Source organism: Arabidopsis lyrata, assembly GCF_000004255.2.
Source record: "Arabidopsis lyrata subsp. lyrata unplaced genomic scaffold ARALYscaffold_1, whole genome shotgun sequence".
Lineage (NCBI taxonomy): Eukaryota > Viridiplantae > Streptophyta > Magnoliopsida > Brassicales > Brassicaceae > Arabidopsis > Arabidopsis lyrata.
The window spans coordinates 2,747,274-2,763,873 of record NW_003302555.1 but is presented as its reverse complement, the minus strand read 5'-3'; the positions used below and the strand labels follow the sequence as shown (position 1 = coordinate 2,763,873).

Here is a 16,600-nt window from a genome sequence, read left to right as displayed (position 1 = left end):
TAACGTTGCAATCCATCGCGCGGGTTTTTATAAGGATACTATTTTGTTTTCTCACGATCAGTCGGTTGATTGGTCACTGAACTTCCACCCTTTTGTTCTGCTTCCCTAGGCCATTTCGGAGATTGACAAGGTTGCCTTCTTATTTTAAAAAAATTATTCCCCTTATTCTCCCTGTTTTTAATATAAGGCCCAGAATATTACGAATACAAAGCGTGACATACTTTAACCACTCATTTGGCAACCCAAACCGACATCTAATTTCGTCTCAATTGTAAAATCTAAACCCTAAACTCTAACCGATATCTAATTTAGTTTTAATTATAAAATCTAAACCCTATCCACTTATTTGGCAACCCAAACCGACATCTAATTTCGTGTTAATTGTAAAATCTAAACCCTAAACCTTAAATCCTAAACCCTAAACCCTAAACCTTAAACCCTAAATCTATTTTGTGATTTCTTTTTTTTTTTAATTGTGTTTCTTTTTTTTAATTCTCTAATATTAATAATGACATGACAAAACGATTGGCTATAATCTGTTGGGTGAATTTAAAGGTTCACCCCAGGGGTAAACCTAAGTATGGTTCGTCATTTTGTGCATATTCATTTTAATTCTAACAATTTTTTAGATTGATTTCTTTTTTGGTAATAAACTATTTTTTAGATTAATCCATTGAGTGACTTGTAGAAACTATTTTTATGTTTATATAGTTAATATTAAAATATTAAATAAATCTATAACTATTTTCTGTAGTCAATAATCAAATCAGTTTTGCACATTTAGCACGTTGTCTTTCTATGAAAGTAACATTGTTTCATTCGTGTACTTTCTAGATTGGAAAATAATCCGGTTTTGGAAAGAGAATCATAAAATTTAAAATGCGAGCGCCTAAACATTATGGAATTAATTAATTTTAAAATTATATATTATACGTGAAATAAAATGAAAATAAAAAATAGTTATATTTAAGCAAGATAATATTAATAAACAATAACTAATTATGTTAGAAAAATAATACCATAAATATCAGTACCCAGTAAAAGTAAAAACAATGTAAATAGAAAAATTGAAATTTGTCTTGATTCGGAAGGATTCTTTTCAGACATCAGATAGACCCAAGAAGTTGCCTGATCGACTTATTATTTCTGAGTAAAATAGTTAAAATTTAAAAGAAAAAGAAAAGAAAAAACCAGAAAGGCATATTCTTTTATATTATCTCTATAGAGAGAGTAAAACAAATTAATTAGTACTTATCTCTCTCCTCATTTCAGCTTCATCGTTCTTCTCTTTCTCTCTGTAGTAGTCTCTCTCTCTCTCCACCACGTACACAGTAACACAGAGACCTTTTTCCTCTTGCTCAAGGTTCTTCTTTGTCATCTTGTTGCCGAATCCACAAAGAGGTACGCTTTCTTCTCTCAAATCTCCCTTCTTTTGTAATTCTTACTCTCTTTTCTTCTCATCTTCTTTAGTGCTCTGTTTTTGGTTTTGGTGATTGATCAGGAATAAAGAAAGATTCGACCTTTATTAGATATTACCGACTCTGGTTTTTTGGATCCCATGGGTTCTTATCCGGATGGATCCATGGACGAGTTCGATTTCAATAAGGACTTTGATTTGCCTCCCCCAAACCAAACCTTAGGTTTAGCTAATGGATTCTATCTAGATGACTTAGATTTCACATCCTTGGATCCTCCAGAGGCATATCCCTCCCAGAACTACAACAACAACGAAGCTGCATCAGGAGATCTGTTATCATCTCCATCTGATGACGCTGATTTCTCTGATTCGGTTTTGAAGTATATAAGCCAAGTTCTTATGGAAGAGGACATGGAAGAGAAGCCTTGTATGTTTCACGACGCCTTGGCTCTTCAAGCTGCTGAGAAATCTCTCTATGAGGCTCTCGGTGAGAAATACCCTTCTTCTTCTTCTGGTTCTGTGGACCATCCTGAGAGATTGGCTACTGATAGCCCTGACGGTTCTTGTTCAGGTGGTGCTTTTAGTGATTACGCTAGCACCACTACCACTACTTCTTCTGATTCACACTGGAGTGTTGATGGTTTGGAGAATAGACCTTCCTGGTTACATACACCTATGCCGAGTAATTTTGTTTTCCAGTCCACTTCTAGGTCCAACAGTGTCACCGGTGGTGGTGGTAATACTGCGGTTTACGGTTCAGGTTTTGGCGGTGATTTGGTTTCGAATATGTTTAATGATAGTGAATTGGCTATGCAGTTCAAGAGAGGGGTGGAGGAAGCTAGTAAGTTCCTTCCTAAATCTTCTCAGCTCTTTATTGATGTGGATAGTTACATCCCTAAGAATTCGGGTTCCAAGGAAAATGGTTCTGAGGTTTTTGTTAAGATGGAGAAGAAAGATGAGACAGAGCATCATCATAGCTCTGCTCCTCCTCCCAACAGATTGACTGGAAAGAAAAGCCATTGGCGCGACGAAGATGAAGATTTCGTCGAAGAAAGAAGTAACAAGCAATCAGCTGTTTATGTTGAGGAAAGCGAGCTTTCTGAAATGTTTGATAAGATCTTGGTATGTGGCCCTGGGAAACCCGTATGCATTCTTAACCAGAAGTTTCCAACAGAACCCGCCAAAGTCGAGACCACACAATCAAATGGAGCAAAGATTCGTGGGAAGAAATCAACTACTAGTAATCATAGTAATGACTCTAAGAAAGAAACTGCTGATTTGAGGACTCTTTTGGTGTTATGTGCACAAGCTGTATCAGTGGATGATCGTAGAACCGCCAATGAAATGCTAAGACAGATACGGGAGCATTCTTCGCCTCTAGGCAATGGGTCAGAGCGATTGGCTCATTATTTTGCAAATAGTCTTGAAGCACGCTTAGCTGGGACTGGTACACAGATCTACACCGCTTTATCTTCGAAGAAAACATCTGCAGCAGACATGTTGAAAGCTTACCAGACATACATGTCGGTCTGTCCGTTCAAGAAAGCTGCTATCATATTTGCTAACCACAGCATGATGCGTTTCACTGCAAACGCCAACACGATCCACATAATAGATTTCGGGATATCTTACGGTTTTCAGTGGCCTGCTCTGATTCATCGCCTCTCGCTCAGACCTGGTGGTTCGCCTAAGCTTCGAATTACTGGCATAGAGCTTCCTCAGCGTGGTTTTAGACCAGCGGAAGGAGTCCAGGAGACGGGTCATCGCTTGGCTCGATACTGTCAGCGACACAATGTTCCGTTTGAGTACAACGCAATTGCTCAGAAATGGGAAACGATCAAAGTCGAAGACTTAAAGCTTCGACAAGGAGAGTATGTGGTTGTAAACTCTTTATTCCGTTTCAGGAACCTTCTAGACGAGACCGTTCTGGTAAACAGCCCGAGAGATGCGGTTTTGAAACTGATAAGAAAAGTAAACCCGAATGTCTTCATCCCGGCGATCCTAAGCGGGAATTACAACGCGCCATTCTTTGTCACGAGGTTCAGAGAAGCGTTGTTTCATTACTCGGCTGTGTTTGATATGTGTGACTCGAAGCTAGCGAGGGAAGACGAGATGAGGCTGATGTATGAGAAAGAGTTTTATGGGAGAGAGATTATTAATGTTGTGGCTTGTGAAGGAACGGAGAGAGTGGAGAGACCAGAGACATATAAGCAGTGGCAGGCGAGACTGATCCGAGCCGGATTTAGACAGCTTCCGCTTGAGAAGGAACTGATGCAGAATCTGAAGTTGAAAATCGAAAACGGGTATGATAAAAACTTCGATGTTGATCAAAACAGTAACTGGTTGCTTCAAGGTTGGAAAGGTAGAATCGTGTATGCTTCATCTGTTTGGGTTCCTTCGTCTTCATAGATGTTCTTTCTTGCGACCTACGCGACTGGGTTTTATGTAGGGCTTTTCTCTTTAGAGTCTCTCTCTCTCGCCAACACGAGTGGATTAAGTTCAGAGTTAGGGTTCTTGAACACTAGAGTGTTGTTATATTATGCTTTGTGACATAGCGTGTGTAAGAGTATAGCCTAAGAGAGATAGTACTCACTGCATGATCTTTTGCTATATGTTCATGTAATCTTTTGTTGCATAAATAATGAAAAGTTACATTTTTTTAATGTCTTGTTTATAAAGTTCTATTGCTGATTCAGCCTCGCAGAGTGTGACATCGTTCGTAACATGTAATTTTACAAGATTCTCCCAATTCATCTCGTATTATATAAATTAATAATGTTGGGACTACAACATTTTATTAATTTATAGGGTAAATTAATATTTATTTATTTATAGAAGTATTTATGAAAAAATGATATTTCAAAGACAATAAATGAATTTTTTAAATATTATACATAAATTAAAATTTATGACTAATGATATCAATTTTTGTATTTAAATCGTTTTATACGATTATCAAAATGAAAATGATGTATATTCAGAATTTGAAAATTTATTAAAAAAAATCGTCTATTTTATGAAATATTTTTATAGACAATGATAAAATAAAAAAGTTTAAAAACACAACATAACATTTTTTATATCAAAAAGTTAGTGATCAGTTAATTTTATGAAAAATTCATTTAAAAACACTTAACCAATACCATATATTGATATATTTTTTCACGTATAATATATATATATATATATATATATATATGTAAATTTACATAGATTATTAATTTATGATATTATTGGGACCATATTTTTACATAGGAGTTTCAAAAAAGTTATTATCTTATTATCTTATCGAATTTCGTCAATTTTTACACTGGTCCGACTCGGGACCAGCAATATTTATTAATTTATAGTGATTATTAATTTATAGAATATTAATTTATAGAGGTTTTAGTGTACCAAGAATAAAAAAAAAATCATGAAAAAGTAGATAATCATGTATTAGGACGACATGATCAGAAATATAGAAACAAACAATAATTTCAATATTTCATGATCAGTATTCAGTAGTATTACATCACTTTAGCTAAAGTCTTACAATTATTGATTGAACAACAAACAATATTTTCAAAATCAAAGAAATAATCAATCCAATAAACTTTCCTAACTATTACATCCAGGATTTGTTTATAACGCCGAAAGAGTTGAATATTTATTTGGAGACCGAAAAATTATAGTTACTCAAAAACGTGACACCCACTCAATTTCGAGTTTTTCTGACATAATAAAGTATTTTCATGTTACTAGTACAAATAATAAATGGTGAGAATCTCACAATATATATGTCAGAATGACATTGTGCGATCAGATCTGGAGGGGTCCTTTTCACTTTTTTTTTTTTTGTGTTTATTTACTGTCGTTGTTCTATATAATAATTATACTACTATGAAAGTATGAAGTCACTTTTATGTTTTCATTTTTCGTTTGTTTGTTGATATAGTATTCATCAGCAACTTTTTTTTTTTAATATTTCGTACTGGTCAAATAATCAAATCCACCTATCAGGAACCTTTGTTAATCTTGCTCTCCAAGTTTTTACATGTGACACTCTTTTGTTTTGTCAACTTGAAACTTTAGAATCAATATATTATTTTATTATGTGAACACTTTTGACTTTACATCAAAATAATAATCATAAAACAGGAGTTGATCAAGTACACACATACATAATTTTGATATATACACCATCTAAAGTGGCCGGAATATGTAACTTAGAAATTTGTATTAGTATATTTTAGAATCCAAGATTGTACATATGGAAATTAATATATACAGTTTGTACGGTTTGACCGCATCTATTATTAACAAAAATGTCTTAACATATCCCAGATGAGAATCATCATCTCGTGCTATTTATAAAATACTGTTACAAATTTTAAAATGAGAAGTACTTTCTTTTGTTGTTGTTGTTTATAAAGAAAAATAAAGATCCTAGTAAACTCGTCGACATATTCAATTTTGATTTTGGCAACTAGTTAGTTTCTTAAAGCACACAAAACTATAAGCTATCCAACAAACATATGGATCATGTAAGTTTCGAGAATCGGTCAACATATGGATTAGACAAAGTTAATGGGGGAATTAGGAGACAAATATCACTACTAAAAAGAACCACTAGTCATAAAAAAGAAGATTACTTTTTGTGGTTAACATGACGATCACTACTATAAAAAAAGCTGGGCCCAACAAGCCCAAGAATACAACTCTTAATGACAAGTCAAAAGAGAGATAGTTTTGACTCCTCGGACGAATCGCAAGACTGGTCTTGTCCCCTTTCGAGTTTCCCGGGAAACTTCCTCTTCCTCTAATCTCTCTACACTTCTCGATTTCTTGCTTCTTTTCTCACGCACAGCAATTATAGCCAAATCCCATTTGAATAGTATTATTCACCAAAAGTTATCTCTTTTTAACGAATTGATCGATAAAGTCCACACCTTTATGCCTCCTCCTACTTTTCCACTTAATCATCCCACTTCTTCTTCTTCTTCTTCAGATGTAAGCAATGTTGTCTCGAGTTCTCATCTGATTCAGATTTCGTTGCTGAATCTTTTGTAAAGTTTTCTTCTTCGAAAGAGGAACCAAATTCAGGGTTTTATAGGAAAAAAAGGAGTTTTTTTTTTTGGATGATGGAATCGAATTACTCAGGTGTGGTCAACGGTTTAGAGTATTACGATGTGAGCTTCTTACCAAATTCGATTCCTGATCTTGGATTCGGTGTTCCTTCGTCTAGTGATTTTGATCTCCGCATGGATCATCAACCGTCAATTTGGGTTCCAGATCAAGACCATCACTTTTCTCCTCCAGCTGATGAGATTGATTCTGAAAACACACTTTTGAAATATGTAAACCTTCTCCTTATGGAAGAGAGTCTCGCGGAGAAGCAATCTATGTTCTACGATTCCTTGGCTCTTCGACAAACCGAAGAAATGTTGCAGCAAGTCATCAGCGACTCGCAAACTCACTCTTTTATTCCTAATAATTCGATTTCTACTACTAGTACTAGTAGTAATAGTGGCGATTATTATAGGAGCAGTAGTAACAGCAGCAATTCTAGTGTACGCGTCGAAACAGCTGCTAATTCTGCTGAGAATGAAGTGTTGTTGTATGATAATCATCTTGGTGATTCTGGTGTTGTGTCGTTTCCAGGGTTTAACATGTTGCGTGGAGGCGAGCAATTCGGGCAGCCGGCTAATGAGATTCTTGTCAGGAGTATGTTTAGTGATGCAGAATCAGTTCTGCAGTTTAAGAGAGGGCTAGAGGAAGCTAGCAAGTTTCTTCCTAATACTGATCAATGGATCTTCAATCTTGAGCCTGAGATGGAGAGAGTTGTTCCGGTGAAAGAAGAGAAAGGATGGTCCGCTATCTCGAGAACTAGGAAGAATCATCACGAGCGGGAAGAAGAAGATGATCTAGAGGAAGCTAGGAGTAGTAAGCAATTTGCAGTGGATGAGGAAGATGGGAAATTGACAGAAATGTTTGATAAGGTTTTGCTTCTTGATGGTGAATATGATCCGCTGATTATCGAAGATGGCGAGAATGGTTCAAGCAAGGCTCAGGTTAAGAAAGGCCGGGGGAAAAAGAAGAGTCGAGCGGTTGATTTCCGCACACTTCTCACTCTATGCGCACAATCTGTTTCTGCAGGGGATAAGGTTACGGCTGATGATTTGCTGAGGCAGATAAGGAAGCAATGTTCACCTGTTGGTGATGCATCACAGAGACTAGCTCATTTCTTCGCCAATGCACTTGAGGCGCGTCTTGAAGGTAGCACGGGAACTGTGATCCAGAGTTATTACGATTCCATTTCCTCCAAGAAACGAACAGCTGCACAGATTCTTAAATCCTATAGTGTGTTCTTGTCTGCGTCTCCGTTTATGACTTTGATCTATTTCTTCTCCAACAAGATGATTTTTGATGCTGCCAAGGATGCTTCGGTTCTTCATATAATCGATTTCGGTATCCTTTACGGTTTCCAGTGGCCCATGTTTATACAGCACTTATCAAAGAGCAACACCGGACTACGGAAACTACGGATTACCGGTATCGAGATTCCTCAACACGGGCTTCGTCCAACCGAAAGAATACAGGATACAGGTCGAAGACTGACAGAGTATTGCAAACGGTTTGGAGTTCCATTCGAATACAATGCAATTGCCTCTAAGAATTGGGAAACAATCCGGATGGAGGAGTTCAAGATCCAACCAAACGAAGTTCTTGCGGTTAATGCTGCGCTCCGATTCAAGAACCTTCGAGACGTTATTCCAGGCGAAGAGGATTGCCCGAGGGACGGATTTCTAAAACTGATCAGAGACATGAACCCTAACGTCTTCCTCAGTTCGACAGTTAACGGATCTTTCAACGCTCCGTTCTTCACCACACGGTTCAAAGAAGCTCTGTTTCACTACTCGGCGCTCTTTGACTTGTTTGGTGCGACTCTGTCCAAAGAAAACCCGGAGAGGATACATTTCGAAGGGGAGTTTTACGGGAGAGAAGTGATGAATGTGATAGCGTGTGAAGGAGTAGATAGAGTGGAGAGACCGGAGACTTACAAGCAATGGCAAGTGAGGATGATTAGGGCTGGATTTAAACAGAAGCCTGTGGAGGCAGAGCTTGTGCAGTTGTTTAGGGAAAAGATGAAGAAATGGGGTTATCATAAAGACTTTGTCCTTGATGAAGATAGTAATTGGTTCTTACAAGGTTGGAAAGGTCGCATCCTCTTCTCTTCTTCTTGTTGGGTCCCTTCTTAGCTTTTGTGTTCATTACAGATTTCCCATGTAAATCCCAAGTTCTGTTTTATTTTTGTTCTAGAGGCAGAGCTTGTGGAGTCATTGATGTATCTTTTGTTTGCTGTACTTGATTTTCTTTACTTTTGCTGTATACAATGACATTCTACTTTGTTGAAAGCTAAATACTTTACAGAGAACAAAAAGAGCTAACTAAATCTTTGGTAGGGGAACAACACTTTAACCAAAACTAATTTGGTTTTGTATGTCTAGGTAATTTGTTTTTTCAAGTGTCTAAGTCTAAATGTTGGAAAAAATATTATATATCAAGTAAAAATGATACTTTTCCAGAAAGAACAATCCCTCCGTGCTAATACAGAAGCGTGTTTTGTTATTGCCTTGGATTAAATGTACAATGAGTAGAGTAGTAAACTTTGGGCGTCTCCAACATCTAAGTCGGAACCACCTGTGGCTCAAGCGGTGGAACTCCACCATCTTCCACAGGCTTCACCGGCACAGACTCCTTCTCGCTCTCCTTCTCCGTCTCTTCAAATCCAGATTTAAACCTGTCGTAATTCGTTCTCTCACCCGACTTAAAGGGACGCTCACCCAAAACTTTAGTAAGATCATCCTGATGCAGAACCTCCTTCTCTAGCAAGAGCTCAGCGATCTGAGCCACTTGCTCTTTGTGTTCCTCGATCAGCTCAACCGTCCGCTTGTAAGCTTTCCCCACCCATTCTCGGACCTCTTCGTCTATCATCGCACCGGTTCTGTTGCTGTACGGCTTGGAGAACTCGTCTTCCCGTTGCGGGAACGAAAGCAATCCTATCTTGTCGCTGAATCCGTACACCGCCACTTGCGCGTAAGTCATCTTAGTCACCTTTTCCAGATCGTTCTGAGCCCCGGTCGATATTCTTCCTATTAATACCTGCAATCAAGACCCACCAAAAAGAACAGGATTCACATCTTAAAAACAAATAACAGAAAGTTTATGACCTGAAACCGTAATGAGTTCTTGACTTCTGTAAGAGGAAACAACTCAACAAACTCTCATCTCTGTCTACCAACCAAGTAGCATATATCCTTTCTATGTCCTAATTTATGGTTTCAATTTCTTTATTTCATTTTCCTAGAGTCCTTTGCTTTACATTTTCATATAAGGATGTTAGAGAAAGCTTTATAGGGTTTACCAGTTTCCAACAATAGGCAAAGCTTTGGGCTTTGTCTAATGATTTTACGTTTTGGGTTGGTTTGGTTCTTTTGCAACTGTCTGGGGTTTTATCACTCTAACACTTTCAGTAACCAAACGAAGTTAAAGTTGATAGAAAGATTTACCTGTTCAGCTGCCCGGCCCCCGAGAGTCATACAGGTCATGTCAAAGAGTTGTTCTTTTGTCATGAGCAAGTTTTCATTTGGAACATACTGGGCAAACCCGAGTGCTGCTGTGCCACGAGGAACAATAGTCACCTTGAGCAATGGTTCCGCATGTTCCAGGAACCATCCAGCAACCGCGTGGCCAGATTCATGATATGCAACTGTACGGCGCTCCAGCTTGCTTATTACCTGCGGTCATGGAGAAACCACCAAAAAAGATTGTTAGAAATTTCAGGTTTGGGAAGAAAAAAAGATGCAAATCTTTGGCTGATAATGATACGTCACCAATTTGTTGGGTTTCAATTTTTGAGATCTATCCTACATTCCTATGGAGGAGGAGGTTCCAATATTGCCAAAAATGAACAAATCAAATAATATAAAAAACTGGCTATAAGCCAAACAGTTGAATTTGTTGACAAGGCGAAAGCACATACCCGGTTTTTCTTCTCCAGACCTCCAATAACACGATCGATTGCAGAGTCAAAGTGCGCCATTGTAACTGTTGCTCCTTCATGTCTGGCAGCAATAAGAGCCGCCTCGTTACAGACATTGGCAATGTCAGCTCCAGCAAATCCGGGTGTGAGGGCTGCAAGCCTTTGCGAGTAATATGAGGGCTCGTGATCAAGTTTGATCTTCTTCAGGTATATCTGGAATATCTGATCACGGCCTTTAATATCAGGTTTATCTATGGTTATCTGACGATCAAACCGGCCAGGCCGTAGTAAAGCTTTATCAAGAATATCTGGCCTGTTAGTCCCAGCAAGGACGACAACTCCAGCAGTAGTACCAAATCCATCCATTTCAACTAGCAGCTGATTAAGTGTGCTTTCACGCTCATCATTTCCACCAGAGAAGCCTCCACGTCCTCTCGCTCGGCCAATCGCATCGATTTCATCAATAAATATTATGCTAGGTGCACATTGTCTAGCCTCTTGAAACAAGTTTCTCACTCTGGAAGGTCCAACACCAACAAACATCTCCATGAAATCTGAACCAGATATCGACAGAAACGGTACAGCTGATTCTCCTGCAGTAGCTTTTGCTAGAAGGGTCTTTCCGGTCCCTGGTGGGCCAACTAAGAGTGCACCTTTTGGGATTTTAGCTCCCAAATCTTCATATTTCTTTGGGTTCTGAAGGAAATGCACAAATTCCATAATTTCTTGTTTAGCCTCTTCGCATCCCGCAACATCTTTAAAATATATCTGGCAAAAACCAAAAAAGATCAGTTGTAAATCCCAATAGCATCATGAATGGGACATGAGGGTGGTACTTCTACTTCTCCACCCTGATTGAAATGCTAACCTTATTCTTGGAATTTTTATCTGCTCTCGTAATTTGAGCTTTCCCTATATTGAAAATTCCACGGCCACCCTTCCCACCAGGTCCGCCTACACCTCCCAGTCCACCTTGCATACGTCTTGCCCCATAAATTAGCGTGCCCAAGAGAAGTAAAGTCGGTGCAAACCTCAACATTTCCTGGTACCAGATCATTTCCGAGACGTAGGTGACAGGAACAAAGTCATGAGAATTAACGCCTATCGCTTCTTGAGCCTCTTCGAGTTTCTCCTCAAATGTTTCAACGCTACCAATATTAAAGTAGTACTTATACTGACCACCACGTCCTTTAGCAGGAACTCCATTACCAGGATCTTGAACAACTTCTTCCGTAGTTTGGTTTTTTGGTGAACTCCTCACATAGACTTTCGCGACTGATTTGTTAGAAACATCTATGTGATCAACTAGACCAGGCTCAAGGAGTTTGTTTTTGAACTCCTGGAAACTAATCTGAACCAACAGATATAACACCGAAAATCAGTTTACATATCACATGCCCACGTCTGCAGTTCTATAGATAACATGATACAGATGATTAAATACAAGATAAACAGAGTTTAGTTAAACATGCTTGCCTGTTGCTGTTCTCGGGAACCAAGAGAGAAAGTAGAAAGGATTAAAGCGATGGCCATCAGAGGAATTAACATATTTTGAGATTCCTTGGTGAACATGTCCCCAACATTCTCGTTTTCATTCTTCTTTGAACCCTCTGCATTAAATACATATTCAATTACTACAAACTTCAAACAAAGTTTCACAATCCTTTCAAAAGGAAAAGTTGTCAACAATCCTATAATTTTCAATGATTCCCGAAACTCCCAAAAGTATCAACTATTCTACTCAATTTTAGTTTGCATAACACCAAATGGATTCGACATCCAAAAGTAAGGGAATGTTACATAAACAGTCACCTCCGGATTGGGATTTCTGCTCATTCTTGGGTGCTTTCTTACTATCTTTTGGATAGTAGTTCTCATAATCTGCAAAAGAGATGCAATTTAGGGTTCCAATTATCTCTCAAATCAATATGAACCAACTAATTTGAATCCGTATAAAAATTTAGGGTTTTGAGAAATACTCCTTTTCTTCGGGCTTTGGCTAGAAAAGAACCGACGCAATCTAGGGTTAGCGAAAACGCGGCTCAAATCACCGGTATCTAGTCCCTTCCGAGCAGCTAAAGAAGCAAAGTGCCGCCTCAGAAACCCTAATCCACCATCCACTTGATTGACAGCCGCCTCAAGATTCTGCGGCGCTCGTAGCCTCCCTTGGTTTAAAATCGCCGATCGCACACCACCGCCGTACACCAATCCCTAATTTCACCGGAATATTCAAAAATTAGGAAATTAACACGCGTCTGGAAAAGAAAAAGCATCACAACGAAACGAACCTTAGAACGAGAGGATCGAGCGAGTGAAGAACCAAGCTTGGAGAATATCATTGTCAGAGAATCAGGACAATCAAAAGTGAGCTCGCATAATATAATAGAAACCGAAATAGGAGATCTAATCAAAACCCAGAGGAGAAAGATGGCAGCTTTGGCTTCAGATAGAGCAAATTCAGAAGTGAAAATGTGGTGATTGAAGAAAAAATCGAGAGCCCAGGACGAAATTTCTGATTTTTATTGAGTTTGTTGAGAGAGCAATTTATGTCACTTTTGAGCTAGCTGCTTGGGAAACAAGACATCAACGCGTTTCAGACTGTTCCGTGGATTGTTTCAACCGGTTTAGTCTCCTCGCTTGGCTCAACTATAAAACCAGCCGGTTCTTGATTTTGCAAATCTCAATTCGGGCCCTTAATGGGCCGAGTGGGGTATATGTGGCAACTTTTCCCACCTGAATATAACAACGCTTTGGCACGTGGCAGTACGTTCCTCCACGTGTCTGTTTCTAGACCGCGAGTACTTAGCAACTTCCAGAACAAGCTAGCTACGCCACTTCCACAACTAGTGTAATAAAGAAGCAATCAAATTAAGTACTCTTCTTATTAGGAAAGTGCGAGAGAGAGGACAAAAATGGAGGAGAGTTATGACGGAGACACGGTGACCGTTGATGATGATTACCACATGGGATGCACGACGCCGACACGTGATGAATGTCGGATACCAGCATATCCGCCGTGTCCGCCTCCTGTGAGAAGGAAGAGATCGCTACTACCCTTTGGAAAGAAGAGGGAACCACCGAAGAAGGGATTTTTTCAGCCACCGGATCTAGACTTGTTCTTCTCGGTGGTGGCAGCCTCCAAACGGCAACCTAGTTGCGCTTAGATCATCCCGTTCCTTTGAATTGATTTTGTAAACGGCCGGTTCGGGTTTGAATGCGGTTATGTGTGTGTATATATGTGCACGCCATGGAAGGCTAGCTAGGCTTGACGATTTATATCAAGTGTTTCGGCTTTTTTTTTTTTTTTTATGATGTAGTCAACTAGTCATGTAGGATAGGCACAACAATGTTTGTATGGACTTTGTGTTGAACCAGTTTTGGTTTTGAACTTTTGATTTGTATTATTCCTTTCCTTTCCTTTTTTTTGCTGTCCGGTTGGAGAAATTAGAAGTTTTTTTTCTTTGTTTAATGTATAAATGGTCTGTCTTTGTATTATTTGTAGGCATGGATGCATTTTAAATTTTCATAACCGCTTTGTTTGTTTTATTTCTAATGATAAACTGAAAGCTGTAGATGTGGTTATATGGCATCAGTTATACCACAGCAAGGGATATATTCGTGAAGTTCTGGCTTAGTGTGCTATACAAATCTAATCTACGAACCAAGACTACTGTTTCAAAATGTTAATGATCAAAATCTCATATATAGCAAATTTTTGCGTACCATTCAGTCGAAAACACACTTATTTGTTGATTAATCTGTTAGAAGCCGGACGAAGAGTGCGACGGTCCATCATAATTCAATAATAGAAGGGGTCAAACATTTTTCTTGAATTATGGATGCCATGCCATAATCTTTTGACATTTTTTCCTATGAACAAATCTTTTTAAAGACATCTAGCTTCGAAACTTTGTCTGTCCCTTTTTTTTAAGTAAAGTTTTGAAATGTTGATTGTTTAACGGAAGAGAAAAACAAACAATACGCCCTAGAAGGCTAGAACCCTTGATAACCATGCACATAAATGCTTACAAATACGAAAATCCGTTTTAACATTATAATCCGACTCCCATAGTCATAATTAAACCAGCCAAACTCGGAATAATGGTCATTTAACCCTCATAAATCAAGCAATTCCGACACCAAAATCTACCATTCCTCCGAACATGAAACAATGTGTATCCATATATAAAACATGATTATCTGATTTATTTAGTTTGTTTTGGATTCAGTAAAAAAAAAAAAATCAAAGTTGGATCCTCTATGATTGGCATGGTGACGTAAACACCACAAATTAGACTCTGACTGATTTTAAAGGATGAACAAGCATGAAAGTTCACCAATTGAAAAGTGGTAGAACGTACGGCACAATGTTAATTATAAAGTGTAATTAATGGAGTGAGTTAATTTCGAGAAAGCCAGACTTTTTTTGAAAACAGAAGTGAAAAGAAAACAAGTGGAATATTATTAGACCAAAGCTGTCTACTCTTGGCCCCGATTTCGAATTATTTTCGTAAGAAACACTTTACCCGTCCCTCTCTGCTCCTTTCTCTCCAAACACTCCCAAATGACACTTTCTTACAAAAAGATATTAATGTTTTCAATTTTTTAAAAAATTAGACCACTGAATCATTATTTGGTTTGAGAGACAAGCCCGCGCCTTGATTTTAGACGTTTCTAGACAAATTAGAAACAATGTCTCTTGTTTTAACATCAACCACTATACCAATGAAAGATAATATATGTCTAAAACTTTCTTTCCTCTAACTAAAAGATGTAATTTGTCATTTACAAGTAGTTTTATTCAAGGCACAGTGTTTAAACGGGATACTTGTGTCCCCTCTTCTTTGAATTGGATCTTATATGTATTTAGCAGTAGGCATGATTCCAAAAACAATTATCTTGCATTTTGTGAAAAGCTTAACTCCTAAACCAAACAATTTTAGAAACAGTATTCCTCTACAAATTTCATTGTGACTCCTGTCCCACGATGTCAGTTTTATTGATACAATTTATTGGACTCTCTCACTCATGTGACGATTGATTTATATTAACAACGTCCTTGTATAAAACTAAAATATGCGATTACGGATTACCCACGTCTTACGGTCTATATACTGGATTATTTTAAAGCATATGTAATCAAATTAAAATATCAAATTCATAATACTGGTAAACAAAATATTCATAAAACAGTTTTTATCCCACACACTAATAATACCCTTGCTGACTGTCTTACAAAAAAGACACGATCACGCGATGTTATATTTTCTCATGTAAGCTCTGTAACTCCGGACTGGTTTTTTCTTTAAGAAAACAGTCTGATTTTAGCTTGAATGGATATATTTGCTGTAATATATATATATATATATATATATATATATATTATATTCATAAAACAGTAAGAAGGAAACCTAAAAAATTTGGTGAAAACTGATTAACATGATTATAACACGAAATTTAAAATTAAACTCAAGACCAATTAATATAGTAAAAAATAATGAATTATCGACACACAATTTTTCATATCCTTTTGTACATGACATGTAAACTATCAGTGGACAAATTTAAATACTGAATGAAATACTTCGCTTTTCTGTCATAAAAACAACTTTATTTTATACAGCCATTTGATCTTTTTTTTTTACTCATGTATCAATATTGTTTTAATTATGAGAAATTGTTTAAAATGCCCCTTTTTCAATATCTTTTTTCAAAAATGCCCCTTTTGAGAGTCTATTTTTAAGTTTGCCCTCTTTTAATTTTTAATTACCATTTTACCTTTATTTGAAACAAAATTAGGTCTACAAAATACAAAATATTTTTTGGCGGGAAAAGTGATTCCGCAATTTTCCAGCCAAAACACTTGTAAAAACCTTTAAAATACCTTGTAAAATTTTCCCGTAAAAATTTTTCCCGCCAAAAAAATTTTTTGCGGGAAAGTGATTCCGCATTTTTTTGGTGGTAATTTTTTGGCGGGAAAATTTACAAAGTATTTTAAAGGTTTTACGGCTATTTACAAGTGTCTTGTAAGGATCTACAGTGGATTCTAAAAGGGTTTACAAGGCGATAAAAGTCATCTAAAAAAGTATACCCAACACAAAAAGCTCTATGAAATACTTGTGAACCATTACACGTGTGAGATGAAATAAGAAAAGCTA

At 37.5% G+C, this 16,600-nt stretch overlaps 4 protein-coding genes across 4 annotated transcripts; 3 read left to right on the top strand and 1 right to left on the bottom strand.

The window, feature by feature from the left end:
* Positions 1-1,199: 1,199 nt before the first annotated feature.
* On the top strand, positions 1,200-4,080 carry LOC9325717 (scarecrow-like protein 14). Its single transcript, XM_021015228.1, has 2 exons — positions 1,200-1,401; positions 1,502-4,080. The coding sequence occupies exon 2, from the start codon at positions 1,559-1,561 to the stop codon at positions 3,824-3,826; it is 2,268 nt and encodes a 755-aa protein (XP_020870887.1). The 5' UTR covers positions 1,200-1,401; positions 1,502-1,558; the 3' UTR covers positions 3,827-4,080.
* A 1,874-nt stretch (positions 4,081-5,954) lies between these two features.
* LOC110225449 (scarecrow-like protein 31) lies at positions 5,955-8,834 on the top strand. Its single transcript, XM_021015229.1, has one exon. It carries the CDS (start codon positions 6,538-6,540, stop codon positions 8,656-8,658), a length of 2,121 nt encoding a protein of 706 aa, XP_020870888.1. The 5' UTR covers positions 5,955-6,537; the 3' UTR covers positions 8,659-8,834.
* A 119-nt stretch (positions 8,835-8,953) lies between these two features.
* Positions 8,954-13,063, bottom strand: LOC9328466 (ATP-dependent zinc metalloprotease FTSH 10, mitochondrial). Its single transcript, XM_002889606.2, has 8 exons — positions 12,731-13,063; positions 12,422-12,653; positions 12,255-12,323; positions 11,919-12,052; positions 11,311-11,793; positions 10,443-11,210; positions 9,970-10,197; positions 8,954-9,562 (listed from the first exon to the last, which is right to left on the bottom strand). Exons 1-8 carry the CDS (start codon positions 12,779-12,781, stop codon positions 9,086-9,088), a joined length of 2,442 nt encoding a protein of 813 aa, XP_002889652.1. The 5' UTR covers positions 12,782-13,063; the 3' UTR covers positions 8,954-9,085.
* A 267-nt stretch (positions 13,064-13,330) lies between these two features.
* Positions 13,331-13,988, top strand: LOC9325716 (cyclin-dependent protein kinase inhibitor SMR5). Its single transcript, XM_002892357.2, has one exon. It carries the CDS (start codon positions 13,355-13,357, stop codon positions 13,604-13,606), a length of 252 nt encoding a protein of 83 aa, XP_002892403.1. The 5' UTR covers positions 13,331-13,354; the 3' UTR covers positions 13,607-13,988.
* Positions 13,989-16,600: the final 2,612 nt, after the last annotated feature.

Excerpts from the sequence above, each read along its gene's own strand:
- LOC9328466 (XM_002889606.2), bottom strand. The coding sequence starts at position 12,781 with ATGATATTCTCCAAGCTTGGTTCTTCACTCGCTCGATCCTCTCGTTCT. Across the intron at positions 12,654-12,730 it reads CTCGATCCTCTCGTTCTAAG|GGATTGGTGTACGGCGGTGG; the intron begins GTTCGTTTCGTT and ends CGGTGAAATTAG. Across the intron at positions 11,794-11,918 it reads GTTCCCGAGAACAGCAACAG|ATTAGTTTCCAGGAGTTCAA; the intron begins GCAAGCATGTTT and ends CTGTTGGTTCAG.
- LOC9325716 (XM_002892357.2), top strand. The coding sequence starts at position 13,355 with ATGGAGGAGAGTTATGACGGAGACACGGTGACCGTTGATGATGATTAC.
- LOC110225449 (XM_021015229.1), top strand. The coding sequence starts at position 6,538 with ATGATGGAATCGAATTACTCAGGTGTGGTCAACGGTTTAGAGTATTAC.
- LOC9325717 (XM_021015228.1), top strand. The coding sequence starts at position 1,559 with ATGGGTTCTTATCCGGATGGATCCATGGACGAGTTCGATTTCAATAAG.